The sequence below is a fragment of the Apium graveolens genome, chromosome 6, assembly GCF_009905375.1.
Source record: "Apium graveolens cultivar Ventura chromosome 6, ASM990537v1, whole genome shotgun sequence".
Lineage (NCBI taxonomy): Eukaryota > Viridiplantae > Streptophyta > Magnoliopsida > Apiales > Apiaceae > Apium > Apium graveolens.
The window spans coordinates 41698299-41718405 of NC_133652.1; the positions used below are offsets into that span (position 1 = coordinate 41698299).

The 20107-nt window shown below is 34.1% G+C and overlaps 1 protein-coding gene across 1 annotated transcript; it reads right to left on the reverse strand.

The window, feature by feature from the left end:
- Window positions 1-819: 819 nt before the first annotated feature.
- Window positions 820-6808, reverse strand: LOC141666757 (external alternative NAD(P)H-ubiquinone oxidoreductase B2, mitochondrial-like). The gene is made up of 11 exons (XM_074472931.1): window positions 6681-6808; window positions 6417-6553; window positions 5085-5361; window positions 4544-4750; window positions 3956-4206; window positions 3271-3490; window positions 3071-3175; window positions 2423-2695; window positions 2197-2318; window positions 1248-1367; window positions 820-1138 (listed from the first exon to the last, which is right to left on the reverse strand). Exons 2-11 carry the CDS (start codon window positions 6506-6508, stop codon window positions 1051-1053), a joined length of 1755 nt encoding a protein of 584 aa, XP_074329032.1. The 5' UTR covers window positions 6509-6553; window positions 6681-6808; the 3' UTR covers window positions 820-1050.
- Window positions 6809-20107: the final 13299 nt, after the last annotated feature.

A 20107-nucleotide genomic window follows, 5' to 3' on the forward strand; every position in this document is an offset into this window, starting at 1 on the left:
AAATAAAATGTTTATAATATCCATATCATTTTATTAAAATGGAATTTCCCCAACAAATTAAAAAAATCTAAAATAAAATATTTCAATTTAAACACATGACTTATTTAGTGGTTCATATTTTTCGGAACTTATTTAGTTAGGCCAATATATGAACCTATTTATTTGAAAATATAATTAAAAATAGGATTCAAACCTATAAATATAATAAAAAAAGCATAACTTATAAAATTCAAAAAACGGGTAAAAATAATATATTTATAATTATAAGTCATATAAGAATAAAAAAGAATATAAAAAATACACTTAGAGTTATAACATAAATCATAAAGGTGAAACCAAAATGTGGTGGAATCAAAAAAGAGTGAAATCAAAATAACACTTAAAAAGAGGTTTCGCTTATTAATAAAGGTTATTAATATGTCAAGTAGTATTACGAGTATAACGAAAAGCGTATTTTATTTTCCGTTTAGATAAATATGTTCCAATTTTCGCAGATATTTTATTCTGGTATATATGTCGATATTTACTATTTAATATAATAATTTCAAGCGAAATTAGATGTTTTGAGATTTAAGTGTTATATTATTTAGTAAACCCCAAACTTTAGAAAAGCATCTCATTGCATGGATCATCGTGCAACGTAGAAAAAAATGATTTTATATTATAGGCTGATTTTCGGATCATGTGAAGCTGCATTAGAGGCTCTAACAAAGTTGGATGAGAATAACACGGATATAATGTCAAAATTTCCCTACCAATGTTCAGAATTACACAAGGACAAGAAGATTCAGTTGTATATGAGCAAGGCCCCTATGGAACTGATAAATCATATTATAGACAATTCACATGTAAAATGGCGCAAGTGGGAACTTTAGTTTGATTTGTAATCGTTGAAATCATCCTTGTGAAATCATATTTATTATACGGAAGTTATATCTACTTCAGACTGGGTACCAGATTGATGCAAATGTTTGAAGGCAACTTGCAGACAAATTGTTCTAAACTCACTTATCACAAAAAACATACAGCACAGATGAAACTATGACTGCATCAAATCTGACTCGAGTCCCTTCCAAATATGAAGCGTCTCGTCCAGTCTGATATCACCAGTGCCCTTGTACGCCAACTGACTAACTTACTGTCATAACAAAATTTTCAAGTTTAATATCATATGCATAAAAATGCTAATGTCAACCTTAAAATATGTAGAAAAGTGAAATTATGTAAAACTTAGACAAGGGGCTCACCTTGCATATACAGAATACCAGAGCCACTGAGAACTATGGCCAATTGAAACCCAGTCTCCCGGAAGTTGAGCTGCTGTCTGCTCTCCTCCTAATGGAGCAAATTGTCCTAGATGCTTGTACCTTGAAAAAATCATGCCCCGGTGAAAATTAATAAGCTATTTATTAGGGGAATGAATAGATATAGATTCATGTTCAGTATACTCGCAGTTTCAATAGGGAAGTCCCCTTTAGTTATCCAAATGTGAGAAATAATTATCTATTTTTGAAATGATATACTCTCGACCCCAAGATATGATGGAATTGCTTTCAGCAGTTACGATTCCTAAGGCACAAAAGAAGACAAAATCTGAATGCACATGGTGACACGGAAATAATTTTACACACAATAGAAAAATATCAAATATTATACATTATACATCCTCATACATGCTTAGTGCAGACATCTGCCGTAAGTAGGTGTCACTAAACACCTAAATTATGGTGAGCTGGAAAATTCTAGTCTCTACCCTAGGAGAAACATGTCAGCATTAAGAAAGATATGGAAAAAGAGAAGGTATACAGATATTTGTTGTTTACAGTTGGTACACAGGGCACAGGCTATTGCTGCCGACTTTCCTGAGCTCCACTCCATGAAATAGCTAATAGTTTTTTTTTCATCATTTTAATATTAGAGGTTCAATTCTCCTACCCCAAAACCCACTCTGGACTATGAGGGCTGCACACCAGTTTGACATGATCATCCACCAGTGGCTACTGTTATCATTTTTGCTTAACCATAGGGAATTAGTAAAATATTTATGGACAAAGCAAGGTGACTAAAGATTCAAAATCTAAATATACAGGCAACTAGAACTTATATGATCTCGTAATACTGTTATACATCCTACATCTACATAAATGCTGATTTGGACTGGATGAAAAAGATTATTGGTAAGAGTATGATAAGTACCTGAAGGGTTTAAACCTGTGGCGACCTGCTCCTCTGAAACGAACAGGACCTTCTGGATTTTTCTCACACTCTTCCATGCGGTTAAAACAACTGGCAAGATAAGCACCTTGCTGAGCTGCAACCTGCAGAATTGCATAAAGTAGAAGTAGGCATACAAAGAATGATGCATTTGGAGGACCTAAATTTAATAACCGATACTGTAACCTAATATCTAGTTGAAACTAACCTGGGCTGTCGCAGGAAGATTTTTCATCTGAGAATCAACTTGGGAGAGAGCTAATTTGAAATCCTCAATATTCAATTCGATGGATTCTTTTGCAATATCCCCTTTTGACTCCTTTAAAATATCAACAAGACTACTCATCTTTTTATTCTTCAAATACAGCTCCATTTGAGGGTATCTCTCACAGATGTCATCCAGCGCTTCTTGAAATTCTTTGACTGTTAGTGTTCCAGAATTATCTTTGTCTGCTTTACTAAATATTTCTGAAATGTCTTCCTAAAAAATACCAAGTTGGAGTGTGAGAAGAAAGGTAAGTGAGATTTGAAAACCAAATGCCAGTGTTTAATTTTAGACATATATTTTTATTCAACTCCTGTAATGCATCACTTTGTACTTAATGAGTTGATCGGAAACAGATGAAATAGGACAGTAGGATCATACAAGTCACTCAAATATAACCACCTCATGCCACCTAATGCATTTTCAGAAACATTAGGGTCACTGTGATGTTTGGAATTTTAGTCAGAAAATACTTTATTTTAATTGTGTTCTTGTACTAGTAAATGCTATTCATTTACTGGCATGCATATAATCATGAGTACTACATGTTTCCTGACTATAAACTTTTACAGTTACAAATTTGGACAGTACCATGACTTTTCGCTGATTTATTGTAGCACAATCTCCAAGTGCGTATATGCTATCAGTTCGTTCAACACGTAGCCATTCATCAGTTGCTAATACACGTCTATTCACCTGCATCAGTAATCAGATCCCGGTCATTAAAAACTACCATAATAAAGGAAAGCCTAGAATGTAGAAATTAATTATGGTTTAAAGAAATATTAAACCTGACCAACTTGCTTCATAAAATCCATTATGACAGGCCGGGTTCCAATACCAGTTGACCAAACAACCATTCCATAAGGTAGAGAAGAGACTTCTCCAGTCTTTATATCTTTGGTAGAGATTGCAGAGTCTGAAACTTTTACAACCATTGATCCCATTTTTAGGTCAATGCCATCTCTCTTGAATTTTCCTTCAGCAAATACTGTGATTCTTTTATCAAACCTGCGAACCACGAGCCACGAATCGTAAGCGAGCATATAGGATGAGTAAAAAAGAGAACTGTTGCACACATCTACTTACGAAATTACAAGAACAAATTATCACGTGTGCATTATGATTTTGATTACCAAGTAGATGAGTAGACAGATAATGTATTTAAACTATCTCAAGTGAGTCAGAAAAAAATAACAAAAAAGGGTTTGAGTCGGTAATTATCATAATCCTATTTCTAACACAGGTTCTAAATGCTCAATTTTGGGTGCCGTAAAGTGTTTTCCTGTGTGTGTGTGAGTGCGCTTGTTTTCCTATAGGTAGTAAGTACACATGCAACTTCAGATAAGATTTAGCATGCAGATCTATGTCATGTATCATTAAAACTGAAAAATCATGTGGATTTATCGGTATCATTAACCAAATTACATAAAAGGACTAGCAGAAAGACAGAAATTTCAAGGTAAAGATACTTACATGTTCAAAATATGATCTCCTGCTTCCAGAAGTGTTATCTTAACCAAACCTTTAACCTTGGGATAGAGCTTTACAAGATCTTCAGATACAAAATCATGAAGCTCGGCCGCAAACTCTACACCAGTTGGACCGCCACCAACAATTACAAATGCGAGAACTCGTTTCCTCTCCTCATCAGTTAGGTTAGGGAGGCTGGCCCTTTCAAAGCAATCAATAACAGTCCTCCGAATCTTTTGAGCATCTTCTATTTCCTGAATAAAGAATGTAATCCTGAAAATTTAATAAAACCTATAATACTGCATTTAAACAGCCACCATGCTCATCATTAGACATTGAGCGAGACTTTTATTTTATATATATACTAAATGCATTTGCCATCGTCAACACATACAGTGGTTGCTAAATATGCACACGGAACATATCGAGTGCAAACAACTAAATGTCATATTAAAATTTTTAAAAAAAAACAAAATTGATGCTTTGTCTGATTTCCTGTTTTCTACACCTGAGCTTTAACAGAATTCACTTGAGTTACAAAAAACAGAGAATGCAACTAAACATGAGACACTTTCTCTTTAGATAAGTTACCTTCAAAAAATGACAATTTTCCTCGACACCAGGAGTATTAAATGTGTTTGCACGAGCTCCCATGGCAACTACAAGATAGTCATAATCCACAACAAATTCTGCATTCCCATCAAATTTGCCTCCCTGGGTGGGTTTACAGTACACTTTCTTTTTTTCAGCATCTATCTTGTAACATTCAGCTTCCCAATAATGAATGTCTACATTTTTCTGCCAGAGTAGATGTAGGAAACATTAGTATAATCCATTGTTTACACAAATAATACTAAGAAAAAAGCGAATTATTTAAGGCATTAAGCTTTATGGAAAGGTGATTAGAACTGAAAATATATGTAGAGAAAGAGTCGGCCAAGCTCCATTGGTAGACCTCCCACACCTTCGTGTGAAGCCCAGAAATTTCTAAAGAGAATAATGGCATTGCGAAAGACATTGTCAAAATATCAACAGTAGATTCTACTAACATGAAATAAAATTAAGTAATATATTAAAGTACTAAACCACTAGACTATGAGGTGTTTATGACCTATACCCCCTTCAATCTTACCTTTCTGACAATGTTGCGAATTGGTTCCACTATGCTGCGAGGTTCCACAGTACCACATGTAACACTTGGTAACAGAGGGGTAAATGCAAAGTAATTACGTGGTGATATCACTTGAACATCGTACGAGGGATCCTTCAGACTTTTCAAGAAACTTGTTCCAGCCCAACCTGTGCCTAGTACCACCACTCTCTTTTTCCTCTTTCCATTCTCAGATGAATCAGAAATTTTTGGCTGATTACTTGAGTTTGCTTCAGAGTAAGCTAAAAGACTTCCACCACTGAAATATGTAACTCCAAAAAATAAGAAAACCATGGGGAAACAAAAGCATCTAACTATATATCTCTTGCTATACGCATGAGACTAGAATCCTCAGCAAGCAATACCATCTATGATATGATTACATCAATATTACCTACCTTAATCTAGGCACCAGCCAAGCAGCTTATAATTTTAAAACAAACTCAAAGATTTGTCAATAAGTTTTCATCGACATAGTCTACAAGTCCTATAAGACCCTAACAACTTTCCAAAATCATGTATGATCCCTACACATTAGTTATCCAAATTCCCGCAAGAATGCACACCAAATGTTAACAGTCTGACCATGATCAACAATAACTGATACTCTTGCAACAACTTCTAATGGTCAGTGAGTATTTATTAATACCTAAAATAGTACAGTATCTTTAATAGAGACTAATTGCAGGGTAGTTCTTCATCTCTTAAAAATTTATGTCTCTCTTTCCCTAATCAAATTGTCTGCCAGCTGTCAAGTAGCGTGGCAATCAGTTTTAAGTCATACGTCATAAACTTGGCTAGTGTAGGCAATTGCTTTAACCGGAGACCTCCAAATTATTCATCTACTAAATCTATAACTCCGAATATATTAAGCTTTTAACAAACCAAATCACGCTGAACAAAACATGATCAGAATACGAACATTAACACAAAAACTTACAAGTACAACGTAACTACATTCACACAACAGCTGCCAATTAGACACGACAAGCATAGAATGGAATTCCTAAATCATGCTTATCAAAACACCTAAATTAAGCATATCAAAACATACATGATCTATTAAATTAATAACTCCAAATCTATTTTTCAACAATCAAATCACGAGAAAATCAACATCAAACATCTATAAATTACAATCAAATCACGAGAAAATCGATATAACATGAAATATAATTATGATCCAAATTCAACATCTCGAATTACACAAACAAGCCGCTAATTAAAACACGAAAATCAACAAACAAAGAAATAAACGTGTATAATTCGCACAGTGACAAATAATTTAAATAGTGAATTCAGATGTAAATATACCTGAAAGTGGAGACAACAAGAAGGCCAGAGAGAGAAGGATTGTCACGGAGAGTTTTGGAGAGCTTGTGGAAGATGTTCCAGTTATTTCTCATTTTTCGCTTCTTTCAATTAATCAGATCCAATTCACTAGAGAGAGTCTGTAGAAATGAAACGAAATAATCAAGCAAATCATTCAAGAGGTGCGGAGAGATAAAGTGTGTGTTGTGTGTATACTGTATAAGGGGAGAGAGAGAGAGAGAGAGAGAGAGAGAGAGAGTTACTTACTGACGTGCTGTTACTACCAGACTTTGAGCATCTTCTTCGCGATGGACATAAAATTAAGCAGCCATCGCACTATCGCAGTCTCGTGAATGCTAAAAATATTTTGACACGTGGCAGGTGTGGTGGCCCAGTAGTTGGTAAGTATGATTTGGATGTTTATTTATTTATTAATATCCGATTATTTTTTTAGATCTTTTATTTGTATGTTCTAAAAATTCCCGATTTTTAAAAAAATCCCCGATTAATTTTTAAAAAATATTTGACCGATCTATTTTTTGAAATTCATTTAATATTTATAAATTATTTTTGAATTATATATTTCATAATAAATATGATAAATATATTAAATATAATTAAAAAATTTAAATATATCTGATTTTTGTTCCGATTAATCTCTCCGATTAATCCCCGATTTGCCGATTAATCCCTAATCGGTACTTAAACCGATTAGTACCGATTACCGATTTTGAATCAATAATTGATTAAAAAATATTTACATGATCAAATTTGAACTCAGATTTTAGAATTTTGAATTAAAATCCTATTTATGAACCTAAATATGTCTTTTTAAGCTTATATAAATTGTTCAATTCATTATTAGTCATAGTATGTAGCCCTTGCTTTGCACCCAGGCACCGGGGTTTTATTTTTAATATTTTTTAATTTATTTTTCTAATAATTGTTGTGAAATGAATTAATAAATTATTCGAATTAATGAAATTGCAAAGGTGACATCTTTTATTTAATTTTATTTAATCATCTTAAATCGAACGAAACTGTAATATATTAATAGCTTAATAGTATCTAAAAATATAGAAAAAATTATTGTTGCTTAGAAACCGTACAAAAAACTTTAGCAAATATATGGACTTGATATTTTATTTAGGTACTAAACGGAAAAATTCTGAAGCAGACGCTTTAGATACTTTGATGCAATATTCCCGCAATAATCCAAAGATGAAAATATCAGTATAGCTCATTTCTCCTACCAGTTCAGAAAAAAATGTTTATGAGTTTTAGTTCAATTGTTGAGTTACATAAATTTAAAGAAGCAGCGTTATTAAATTTAATAAAACGCATTAATGACCTAAAATACATTATTGTATGAAAAATTAAATATTAACTCTTTTAAAATTCCAAATATTTTAAAAGTCATAAATGCATAATTTCATTCATTCGTCGTTATTAGGACAATCATATCCAATAATATCAAGCCTGAAAAAATAAATAATACACTAAGATTTTGTTGTTAAGAAAAACTTATTATAAATATAATTAATACAATATGTTACATTCATACCAGTGCCATTAAATTCCAAATCTCGGTCTAACCCTCGTTAATATAAATTCTAGATGCTCGAGTATTAGTGATTGAAACAATATATGAAATTAAAAACAATACATTTAACATAAGTTAGGCACACTCTAAAATTTTAATTACATTTTTTATTTAAATATCATGAATGAAATCTAAGTGCTTACCTCTATCCATCATAACTTTTGCACTTGACAAAATAACTATAATCAGTGTGTCTAAAACATCTTCGTATAAAGTTGTTATACTTTCAGTTAATTTACCCATTATATTTACTTTAACAAAGTACCTTATAACAATTAAAATGCAACGTTAAATTTAAAATTTAAGTTATTGTATAATTATTTAATTTATTCAATTTATAACTTATTGATTAGAAGTTGTCATGATAAAATTAAGAATCTTATTAGAGGTTTGAGTCCAAATATCAGGTTCATGTTAATCATTGGTTACAGATATTCAACTACTCCAATAACATCTGAAAAATGACATGTTGAAATATAAAAAAAAAATATTTGATATGATCTCTTTATAAGATAAGTGTCGAGAAATATAATCATATCAATGATGAATGACGAATTAAAAGCATATTTAACCGGATTTGTGGCTAAAGTAGCACTTGCACAAATTTGAAACTGTGTGTGGTAAATTGACCACTTCGTGATTTTCATGAATTAAATGGACCATGATTGAATTTAAGAAAATGATTTTTAAGGCAGATGGAACAGGTCTGAAATTTCTAGTCGCATGCGTAGTAAGAAAATTAGATATTTCATATTGTTGTCCCTCAACAATATAAATTACCAAAGAATTCCATAAGTCTGTCCTAAAAAGCCTGCATATGATTATGCTGACAAACAGGGAAAAAAATTGTTAGAAATGTCTATTTTTACTATGAAGGTTTATGAAAATAATATTAAAATATGCATATGACATGATTTACTCGATCGTCCAAAAGAATTATAGTACAAACAATGAAAACTCCTTATTTAGTCTTGGAAGGCCACAAAATGGTAACACAGACTCATAATCTGAAATTATTGTTCTCCATATCGAGTGAAGAAATCGAATGAAAGGTATTCGGCTCCGTAAGAAAATCGATTTGTGAACAATATTAACAGTTAAGGTAATAGACGTGACACTAAATATAACTATGCAAGAATTAATATTAACTAAAAGTTGATTACTAACCCATTATTTTCAAGAATCTCATGGACAACGTATCTTTAGAAGTTCTGAGTTACAATATATGAACAGGTCTTACATCATGGCTATTAAAATATAAAAATGTTATAAATTAAAAAGTTAATTTTATATCTAAAAATTTAATACTGAGATATGAAAGGACTTTTTTTTAATTAGTCATCTTTATATAAATGGGTGGAATGTAGTTGTTGATTAATTGGTGAATTCTTAAATTAAACATAAAGTTGTTATAGTCATTGTAATATCCCGTAATTTTTTAGAATTCGATTAATAAAAGAATAATAGAATAAAATAGATTAAAATTAGATAAGGATTAGGATTTAAAATTGGGTTAGACTATTGGACCTAAAATTTGGATCAGATTCTAATATGGATAACTTGTAGGTTAAGATATAGGGTTTTGTATCGTTATAAATACATCATATTCGTTTTCCTCGTTTTTAATATCAAAATTCGTAGGGGCTTTTCTTCATAAATCAGCAGTCTTGTAAAATTCGTAGTAAATTCATCGTAAGTCGGAATTTAGTGATTCTGGACTTTTCGGAAAGATATTTTCATTCTCTACAACTTTCATCCTTTGTGTTTTCCAAGAAAACGTCGTTTTAAAGGGTCAAAAAGGCTCAATAAGGATCTGATCAGAATTGGAGTCATGGAGAAGATCGAGATTTTAGATGTTTCGTTTTTGATGGGTTGCTAAGGATTGATTGTGTATTCTAATGTGAATTATCTGTTTGCGTGATTGAGGCAAGTAACTTTCGTTGCTCTGTATTATTTGTTGCTTACGTGTTCTGTAAGTGATTATTCGTTGTTCCGTATATTTTGAAACTTGAATTATCTGTTTGATTACGCAAGTGAATCTTTATTGCTCTGTATTATTGTGTAATGTATCTTATATTGTTTGATTCATGTGCTCAAATATTTGTTTTGATTGTCGTATGTATGAAATTAATATGCGATTGATAAGAAACGAATTCAAATAAATCCCCAGTCTTAATCACGTATAAAAATTAGAATCCGATCACTGGACAGTGTGATACTTAGAACTTAGAACTAGTTTGTGCACGTTCCGGAACACATCGATACCTTTTCAAGCTTTGGTTGCACTTAACGAGGGACGTGAACTAGCCCCCCATCGAATAAGAATTAGAACCCGGTCACTTGGGAAGTGTGATATAAAGTATAAGATGCCGGTCACTGGCAAAGTGTGGCATAAGGTGTGATTTAGGACTGTGGGACTAAAGATAAGAATTTATTATTAAGATTTATTGATTGATTAAGAATTTTGATTATGTGGATTATAGAATGTGTTTGATTATGATTATTGATTATATCGTGTGCATCTTTGTTCACCTTGTTATCGAATATATGTGTGATTTTGTGTGATCTGTGTTATTTGTCAAGCATGTTTAAATTCTGTTTTCAAAGAAGATTTAAAATATTATTTTGAGCCGTCAAACGTTAGTTGCTTGCTGGGCTTCGCCGCTCATTCTTTTAATATTTCAGGTTTCGTCTAAAAGACTCGAGTTGGTTAGTATTGGAGTTCGAGGACGTTAGAATTGGAGTAGATTGACTTTTGGACTCCGCTTTTAGCTGCGCGTTTGTAATAGTGACCTTTGTAATAGATTTTCGTATTAGTAAATTGTATTTCATTTAATTTTAGTTTAGAATTAATGGTCCGGAAGTGCGGGCTGTTACAGTCATATTATAATACAAAAAAAAGATTATTAAATTATTAATTACGAAGATATTAATTGCAGTAATTTGGTAAAATTTGTCAAGAAATTTCGTGTAAAATAAACATGAAATTTTTTGTTTTTATTTTATATCAATTTACACAGCAATCGCGAAAATACTAATCGTTAAATTTAAAAAAATTAGTTTAGAAATGAAGTGTGGAACGCATATCTAATCTTCAGATTGAATTTTGTATATTTATTAATTATTTATCTTTATAAAAGTAGGTGAGAATTAGTTGTCAATTTTCTTTTGAGTGTATAAATACATGTATAAAGTTATTATAGTCATATAAAAAAGATTATTACATCATTAATCATCAAGATAGTAATTGCACAAATTTCCTAAAATTAGTCAAGGAGTGAAGTGTAGAACATATATGAAAAAAAAATATTTTTATTTTATAACAATTTACACTGTAATCACCAAGATACTAATTGCGTCGATTTAAAAAAATTAATTTAACAATGAACTGTAGAAAGCACATATAATCTCTTACTTTAATTTTGTATATTACTTAACGGCTTAATATTATAAAAATAGATGAGATGTAGTTGTCACTTTTCTTTTGTTTTAATATTTTTTTATAAAATAGGTGAGTTGTAAAATTAAGTATAAAATTGTTATAGTCATACTATTTTTGAAAAGATGATTACATTTTTAATCATAATATACTAACTGGACTAAGTTTCTAAAATTAATTAAGGAATGCAGTATAGAACAGACATGTAATCATTGTTAGGAATATATGTGCATTAGTTTGATGATATGTTTAACAAAACACTTAAGTAGAAATCTAATGTTTGTAGCCTCAACGGATAAGACCATTTTGGCTATCCGTTGATGGTGTAGCTTTACTTAGAAATAAGTCTAGTGTTGTAGCACATTTCAGTCTCTGAATTTGAGATATAAATTCTTAAATGTTGAGGGAAATTATAAGTCATGTTGACTACTAGAGGATATGCAGATAGGAAGGCCAATTGTAAGTATTTCATGCCTTGTAATTTTGTATAAATGAAATGGTGTCAACGGATAACTTAAAGACCTTCAACGGATGAGAAACAAAGCTTCAACGGATGTCTCTAAAGCGTCAACGGATAACATCCTTCAACGGATGAATGCATCAACGGATAGAGCTTCAACTGCTAACACATCAACGGATAAAGCCATCAACGGATGAAGGCTTCAACGGATGTTCTGTTAAATAGCAGTTGACAAGTGGTAGTTGTACCTACAAACAGAGGCACATGGGTTGACAGAGACAACTGAGATGTGGTAGCCTATTTCAGGAACATCAGAAAAAGCAGCCGTTCTACTCGAGTATAAAGAGGCAATAGTCAACAATGCACTGGAGTAAAATGGAGAAGAAACAAGTGGAGAACTTATTTTATTATTGTACTTTTTATCTTTGTCTTCACTTGTAAACTTGGTGATATATAAACCAAGTAGCAGCTAGTAATTAGAAGAGAATTTTTCCAGAGCTGTTTAGAAAAATCTTGAGAGAAAAATTATCTAGTTTGTACTAGGACGCAGCTGTGATCAACTTCTTGAATCACAGATTTTCTGAAATACCATCTCTGGTGGAACAACAATCCACCAGAAAAGTTTTTAAGGTCTGTTGTGTTCTTTACATTAGTGTTTGAATATATATCTGTCAGTATTAGCTTAAAGCAATTCATACACTTGTTTATCTTAAACACATAGCCTTTGAAACTGCTCAAAACTTGAAAAAGTTTTGAGATTTACATTCAACTCCCCTTCTGTAAATCTCATTGTTAGTTCATTAGGAATAACAATCGGTATCAGAGCAGGCTCTTGACACACAAAGAGTTTAAAGTTCTTGGAAACTAACAAAGATGAGTAAGAAGGATATTGGAGTAAAAAGCCCAGTTCTTGACAAAGACAGTTATCACCATTGGAAGGTGAAAATGCACCTCCATCTACTCTCCCAAGATTTGACAATGAGGCTGTTCTGTGAAGAAAATGGAATCATGCATGAGTTCTCAGCTCCAAGAACACCTCAGCAAAATGGGGTAGTTGAAAGAAAGAACAGATCTTTAATTGAGGTTGCTAGAACAATGCTTGAAGAATCAAAGTTACCAACATATTTCTGGGCTGAAGCTGTTAATTGTGCCTGCTACACTCAGAATATTTCTTTGATCAATCAAGCTAAAGGCATGACTCCTTATCAGTTGTTCAAGAGAAGAAAACCAACTCTAAACTTTCTTCATGTCTTTGGATGTAAATGCTTTATATTGAGAAATCAATCTGACCATAAAGGGAAGTTTGATGCAAAGGCTGATGAAGGGATATTTGTTGGTTACTCAGCTGGAAAATCTTATAGGGTCTACAATCTAAGAACCAACATTGTTATGGAATTTGTGCATGTTGTGTTTGATGATAAAAAGATTGATGGACTAACAGATGAGGGACACCATGAAAGACTCAAATTTGACAACATTGAGATATATTGTGATGATAGTGAAGAGGAGATTGATGGAGATGACACTTCAAAAGGGATTCAAGATATGCCCTTGGATAATGCACAGAATTCTGCATCCGTTGAAAGAGGCAATGCAGTATCCGTTGAAAGACATAGTGCATCATCCGTTGAAGTACATAATGAAGCATCCGTTGATCATAGTTCATCAACGGATAATCGATTTACATCATCAGTTGATAGAACTCCAAGTTTCCTGCAAAGGACCAACAACTCAGGGGGAGTTTCAACTGATCAACACTCTGTCTCACATCACGACAATACTGAGGCCACCTCATCTAGAGCACATCTTCCACCTCAAAGGAAATGGACCAAGAATCATCCCTTTGAACTGATCATTGGTGATGCATCATCTAAAGTGCAAACAAGAAAAGCTACTCAAAATGAATGTCTGTATAATAGTTTTCTATCTCAGGAGGAACCTAAGAAAGTGGAAGAAGCCTTAATGGATCCAGATTGGATATTAGCTATGCAGGAAGAGCTGAACCAATTTGAGAGAAACAAAGTTTGGAAGCTGGTACCCAAGCCAAAGAACAAGAGTTCCATTGACACAAAATGGGTATTCAGAAATAAGATGGATGAAAATGGCATTGTCATAAGGAATAAAGCCAGATTGGTTACTAAAGGCTATTCTCAACAAGAGGGAATAGATTTTGATGAAATATTTGCTCCAGTTGCAAGACTTGAAGCCATCAGAATCTTTCTAGCCTATGCAGCTAATGCCAATTTCAAAGTCTATCAGATGGATGTCAAGAGTGCATTTCTAAATGGGGAATTGGAAGAAGAAGTTTATGTAAGCCAACCTCCAGGTTTTGAAGATCAAAATTTTCCAGACCATGTGTATTATCTGTTGAAAGCACTCTATGGACTAAAGCAAGCACCTAGAGCCTGGTATGAGACTTTGTCAAAGTTCCTTCTAGATAATCATTTCACAAGAGGTACTGTTGATAAAACTCTCTTCTTTAGAAATGTTAATGGCTCTAAGATACTTGTACAAATTTATGTAGATGATATTATATTTGGATCTACAGATGATAAGCTTTGTAAAAAGTTTGCTAAATTAATGCAAAGTAAATATGAAATGAGCATGATGGGAGAGCTAACTTACTTTCTTGGGTTACAAGTAAAACAAGTTAGTAGTGGAATTTTCATTAGTCAAACTAAATATATTTATGATCTTTTAAAGAAGTTTGACTTAATGGATTGTTCACCTGCAAAAACTCCCATGGCCACTGCCACTAAGCTTGAATTTAACAAGGCTGAAAAGTCTGTGGATATTACAAGTTATAGAGGCATGGTTGGCTCACTTTTATATTTAACTGCTAGTAGACCTGATATAATGTTTTCTACATGTCTCTGTGCTAGATTTCAAGCTGACCCTAAAGAATCTCATTTAGTGGCCATTAAAAGAATTTTCAGATATCTCAAGGGGACTCCAAATCTAGGAATTTGGTACCCTAGAGAGTCTGGTTTTGATCTAATTGGCTACTCATATGCAGATTATGCAGGTTGCAAAATAGACAGGAAAAGCACAACAGGCACCTGTCAATTTCTAGGGAACAAGCTTGTATTATGGTTCAGCAAGAAGCAAAATTTTGATTCCACATCAACAGCTGAAGCTGAGTACATTGCAGCTGGTAGTTGCTGTGCACAAATACTATGGATGAGGAACCAGTTATTTGACTATGGTATGACTGTTGACAAAATTTCAATATTTTGTGACAACACAAGTGCCATTGCCATTACTGAAAATCCAGTGCAGCACTCAAGAACCAAGCACATTGATATTAAGTACCACTTCATTAGGGAACATGTGATGAAAGGTAGAGTGGAACTTCATTTTGTTCCAAGTGAACAACAAATTGCAGACATATTTACCAAGCCACTTGATGAATCAACATTCACAAGGTTGGTAAGTGAGCTAGGTATGCTTAATTACTCTTAAAATTCATGTCCTTATTGCAATTTGAATTGAAGCCTGAAATGTATTAGCTACAAGAACAAATTTGATTTTTAACACAGATTATTCCATCAACGGATATTCCCTATCCGTTGAAAGTCAAAATTGTTCTGTCAACGGATGTTCATTATCCGTTGAAAGTCATATACATTTCTGGAATTTTTATCCGTCAACGGATAAAACTGAAGTGCTCTTCAACGGATGACAGTTTACCTTATCCGTTGAAATATCACATCAGTCGATTCAGGTATTTCACAGCCGTTGATTCTATTGTCTTAACCGTTGATACTCATACATACAGCTGTATGTATTTGTTTTAAAGGTAGTTTTTAGAATACTTACAGTTTATTCTTAAATGGCTGAAATTCACTTACATATATTTATTGTTTAATCTCTTATTTATGCTTTTTAATTTGAGAAAGTATATAAGCCCTTCTGATTTTTCATTTTTTACTTTACGCTTTCTTGAAATTTCAAAGCTTTTACCATTTTCTCTCTGCAAAACCTTCAAGTTATTCTCTGCAAATTCTACTCACAACAATGGCACCAGTAGTAAAGATTATGTCTCAATCCGGATTCATCTATGAGAAGAACAATTTCATAGCTTTGATAGAAAAGAATGAAGCCCACTCCGACTATCACAAAATGATGGACTTCATCAAAAACTGTAAACTTAGCTATGCAATGCTGGAAGCCCCAACGATTTACTGTGAAGTAGTTGAGGAGATTTGGACAACTGCTGAGTTCAACTCAATAGATATGACTATCTCCTTCACTCTCAAAGGTAAAAATCACTGTGTTAACTGTGATGATTTACTAGCATGTTTTAAATTACCTGAGAACAATGCCATGACACCACACACTGATAATGATGTATCCAACATGTTAGATTCCATAGGTTATTCTCTTAACTCTACTAGTTTAGGGAGTATTAAAAGAAAAGGCCTTAGGAAAGAATGGAGTTTTCTTGGGGATGCCTTTATCAAGGTTTTCTCTGGGAAAATTAGCAATTTTGATGCCATAACTTCATCTCTTGTTAATATGCTCTATATGCTTGTTTCTGATAGGTATTTTAATTTTAGCAACTATGTTATGCTAGAATTGGGTACTAGACTAGGTAACAAAACTAATAGATCTAATAACATCTATTATGCTAGATTCTTTATGTTATTGGCTAACCATGTTGCTGAAGGTTTGGTCATAACCAATGAGAATAATAAACTCAAGTGCTGGGCACAAGAGAAAAGAGTTCTTGCAGATTTATTGAGAATGGATCTCAACAGCAGTGTGCCATTGGTATATTTACCAATCATGAATGCACCTCAGGTAAGTGAGGTAATTGCTTCTACAACTCCTACTTCTTCCAACCCCTCTATTTCTTTATCTTCTAGAGTGGCCATGGAATCTGTGACAATGCCCCAACAGATTTCTACCAAGGTCACCAAAACTAAACTTTCAAAATTAAAGACAAAGAAAACTACCTCTGTTGTTTCTCAAAAGACAACAGTTGTAACATCTACCATTAACCCTGAAGGGAGTGAACATGGTGTGAGTGGTGAGGGGAGGGGTGAACATCAAAGAAACCCCCAGGATAAGGAAGGAGAGATAAGTGTTTCCCAAGCTAGCCAAGCCACAGTTTCTCAAAAAGTTGTGGTGGTTGAAAGGGTTACTAGCATATCCCTAGCTGCATCCTCCCAAAAGGATGTAACTATTGAAAATAGTTCCCAACCAGGAACACAGAACAAACGAGGGAGGGACACTAAAGCCAAACACTCACCAACAAAAGCCTTTATTAGAAGAAAGAGAGCAAGAACCCAATCTTCTACACAGGGTGCACACACTGCACAGATACATCCATCTGTATCTATGCCTTCTCAAACTCAGTTTGATGTGGCTCCAACAAATGTGGAGTCACAGCCCCATTCTCTCACAATTAACACACATCAATCACCACACACTTCTTCACCATCTCTAGATGTGGATATGTTATTCCCATCAATTCCTGATTCTCCCTCTTTACAACTCAGAGAGGAGCCCCACTCAAATACAGGTGATCATCATCTTTTAGATGATTTGTTGGATCACCCGCAAATTCTTTCAGATGTAATTGAAGGATCTGCGTCACCAAAACTCATATCAATCTACACAGATTCAACAGTTATATCACTTTCAATTTCTACTTCTTTTCCTTCTTCAACGGATATCACTCATCCGTTGACAAGTGGTTGTTCTTCAACGGATAAGCTTAACAGCAGTTATCCGTTGATACCATCAGTTTCACCTTCAACGGCTATTCCTCATCCGTTGATAGTCTCTACACACACAACTGAAACAATTCCAAGTGTAGAAGACTTGATTACTGTACAATCACTTCTAGGACTGAGGGAAGGGAGTGACAATTTGAGTGAGAGGCTGGGTTGCTCCCAGGCAAAAGGAGAGATTGAGAGCTCAAACATGCATGCTATTTTTTCCAGCATGGCAAAAGTAAGTGAGAGGAGTACCACCTTAGTAGGTGAAGGTGAGGGAGTGAGTTGTGTGAGCCAGGGGGAGCCCCTGATGCAAGAACATAGAGAAAATGAGAGAAAGGCAGGTACAGCAGAAATAAGAATGGATCCAGCCATTGCTAGTGAGTCAATGATTGTGAATGATGCTGAAAAGGAAAGACAATTTCAGCAACATTACAAAGCTGTTATTGATAACATTTCCTTGAATGCTGACACTTTTACTCATCCTGTTTCAGCCTATCAATTATTGGCTGCACAGGGCAATGTGGAGGCAGAAAAGACACTACATCTAGTACATACAACAGCATCTCTTCAAAGGGACAAAGCTGCTATTAACAAGATGCCTTCAACAGCTGGTGAGTCATTTGAAGAATTTGGAGTAAATTCTGATGATGATGACTTTGTTTCTTCTGATGGAAGCATGAACTTAGGGGGAGATGAAGGCCCTAGTTCTATTCCAAATCTACCTGAATGGGCCTTCACAAAGGAGTCTACAACAGGGCAATTCAATGTCTCCTTAGTCAAACAAATCAGTACTATCAAACAGGCCATTCAGAAAACTTCTCATGCTGGTACAAAGGCTATCCTTACAGCTCACTTGGACTCCCTGCATCTCATGAAGTTGCAGCAAGTAAGACAGAATCTGAGTGTGGATGAACTCAGAAAGGATATTGCTGACTTGAAATCCTACAATTCTGAAAAATTGGATTCAGTCATGCCCTATGGTACAATGCAGGACATTTTGTTGAGATTGAAAAAGGAATCACATACTGAAAAGAGGCTGGCCAAATTGGAAGACAGAGTTCAAGTTATTGAAGATTCTGTGGCCACCATTCTTCACAACCAACAATCTCAAACAAATCTACTTATGCAGCTGGCAAAAGCACAGGGCTTGACCCCTCTCCTTGATGATAACAAAAAGGGGGAGAGTAAAAGGGAAGGGGAAGGAGAGCCATCTACAAAAATCCAAATATCTAAAGTGCTAGTTCCTGCCATCAGTACTTCTCCAATCATTCAAATCAAAGGAAATCCTGATGGAATTGATTTAATCCAGCTAGCAGCAGCTGAAATTCAAGTGAAAGAGCAAAGGAGGAGAATTGATGAAAGGATGCAACAACTGTTTGGCTCTACACAAGATAAATCAATATCTGTGAAACATAGCACAAAGGTTGAACCAATCAATATGGAGCACAAGCCAGAAAGGAGAAATAAGGTTGGAGAGACTTCTTTCAAGAATCTAAAACCTATGGTTCTCAAGCCCAACACTAGATCCAACAAGGACTCCACAAAGAACCCTCTAGACTTTGCTCAGATGAAAGAAGTGGACTTTCCTCTTCCAAAGCCTGATGAAGATAAAGTTTTGGGTACTAGCATCATAAAACACAAGGAGACCATGGATGAGGCAGTAAGGAGAAACATGGCTATTATCTTTAGAGAGGGAAAGAGCATATGTGTGATGCAAGGACATTCCAAATTCTCAATAGCCAAGAGGGAAGAAACCAAAAGGTTAAAGAAAGAAGCTGAAAAACTCAAGGCTGACAAAAGAGCACAAGCAAAGCTTAAACAAAAGCTAAAGTCAAGTCTAGTTGAAAATGAGAAAGGAATTGAAGTCAGGGGTGAAGACAAGATTGCAAACTTAGATGAGGTTTTTGGGAGTATATTTGGTGAAAGTATGGAGGAAAAAGAGGAATGGCAGAAGGGAAACAGAAGAAAGGCCAAGGCACATAGAAGGAGTGAAGGCAACACTGAAGAAACTAAATCTCTACCTTCCATACCTGAACCCTTTGTTGTTGATCCCACTATAAACATCCATGGTGAACCAATCATCCCAAAAGAGGAACCTATTGATTGGGACACCATCAATTTGCCTACCTTTTTAACCACTCTTCCACTACCAAAGAAACAGAAAAGAAAATCCAAATCTACACCTCCCCTAAACTCTAAGAAATTCACTCAAAAACATAAACCTAACCCTAAGCCACCCATTTCTAAAGATGATTATGTTCACATCTGTGACATAAAAGAAATTTCAGACATTAAACTCTATCTGGATGAGCTGGAGGATGTAAGGGGAATTGCTGCTTACAGACAGCTACCAGAGAGATTGGTGTTCAGATATAAAGGAGCTGGGGAAAGAACATGGCCTCTCTACAGGATTCTGAATGAAGGCTACTCTACCTTGATCAGAGTCTTTTCAGCCATACAAAAGGA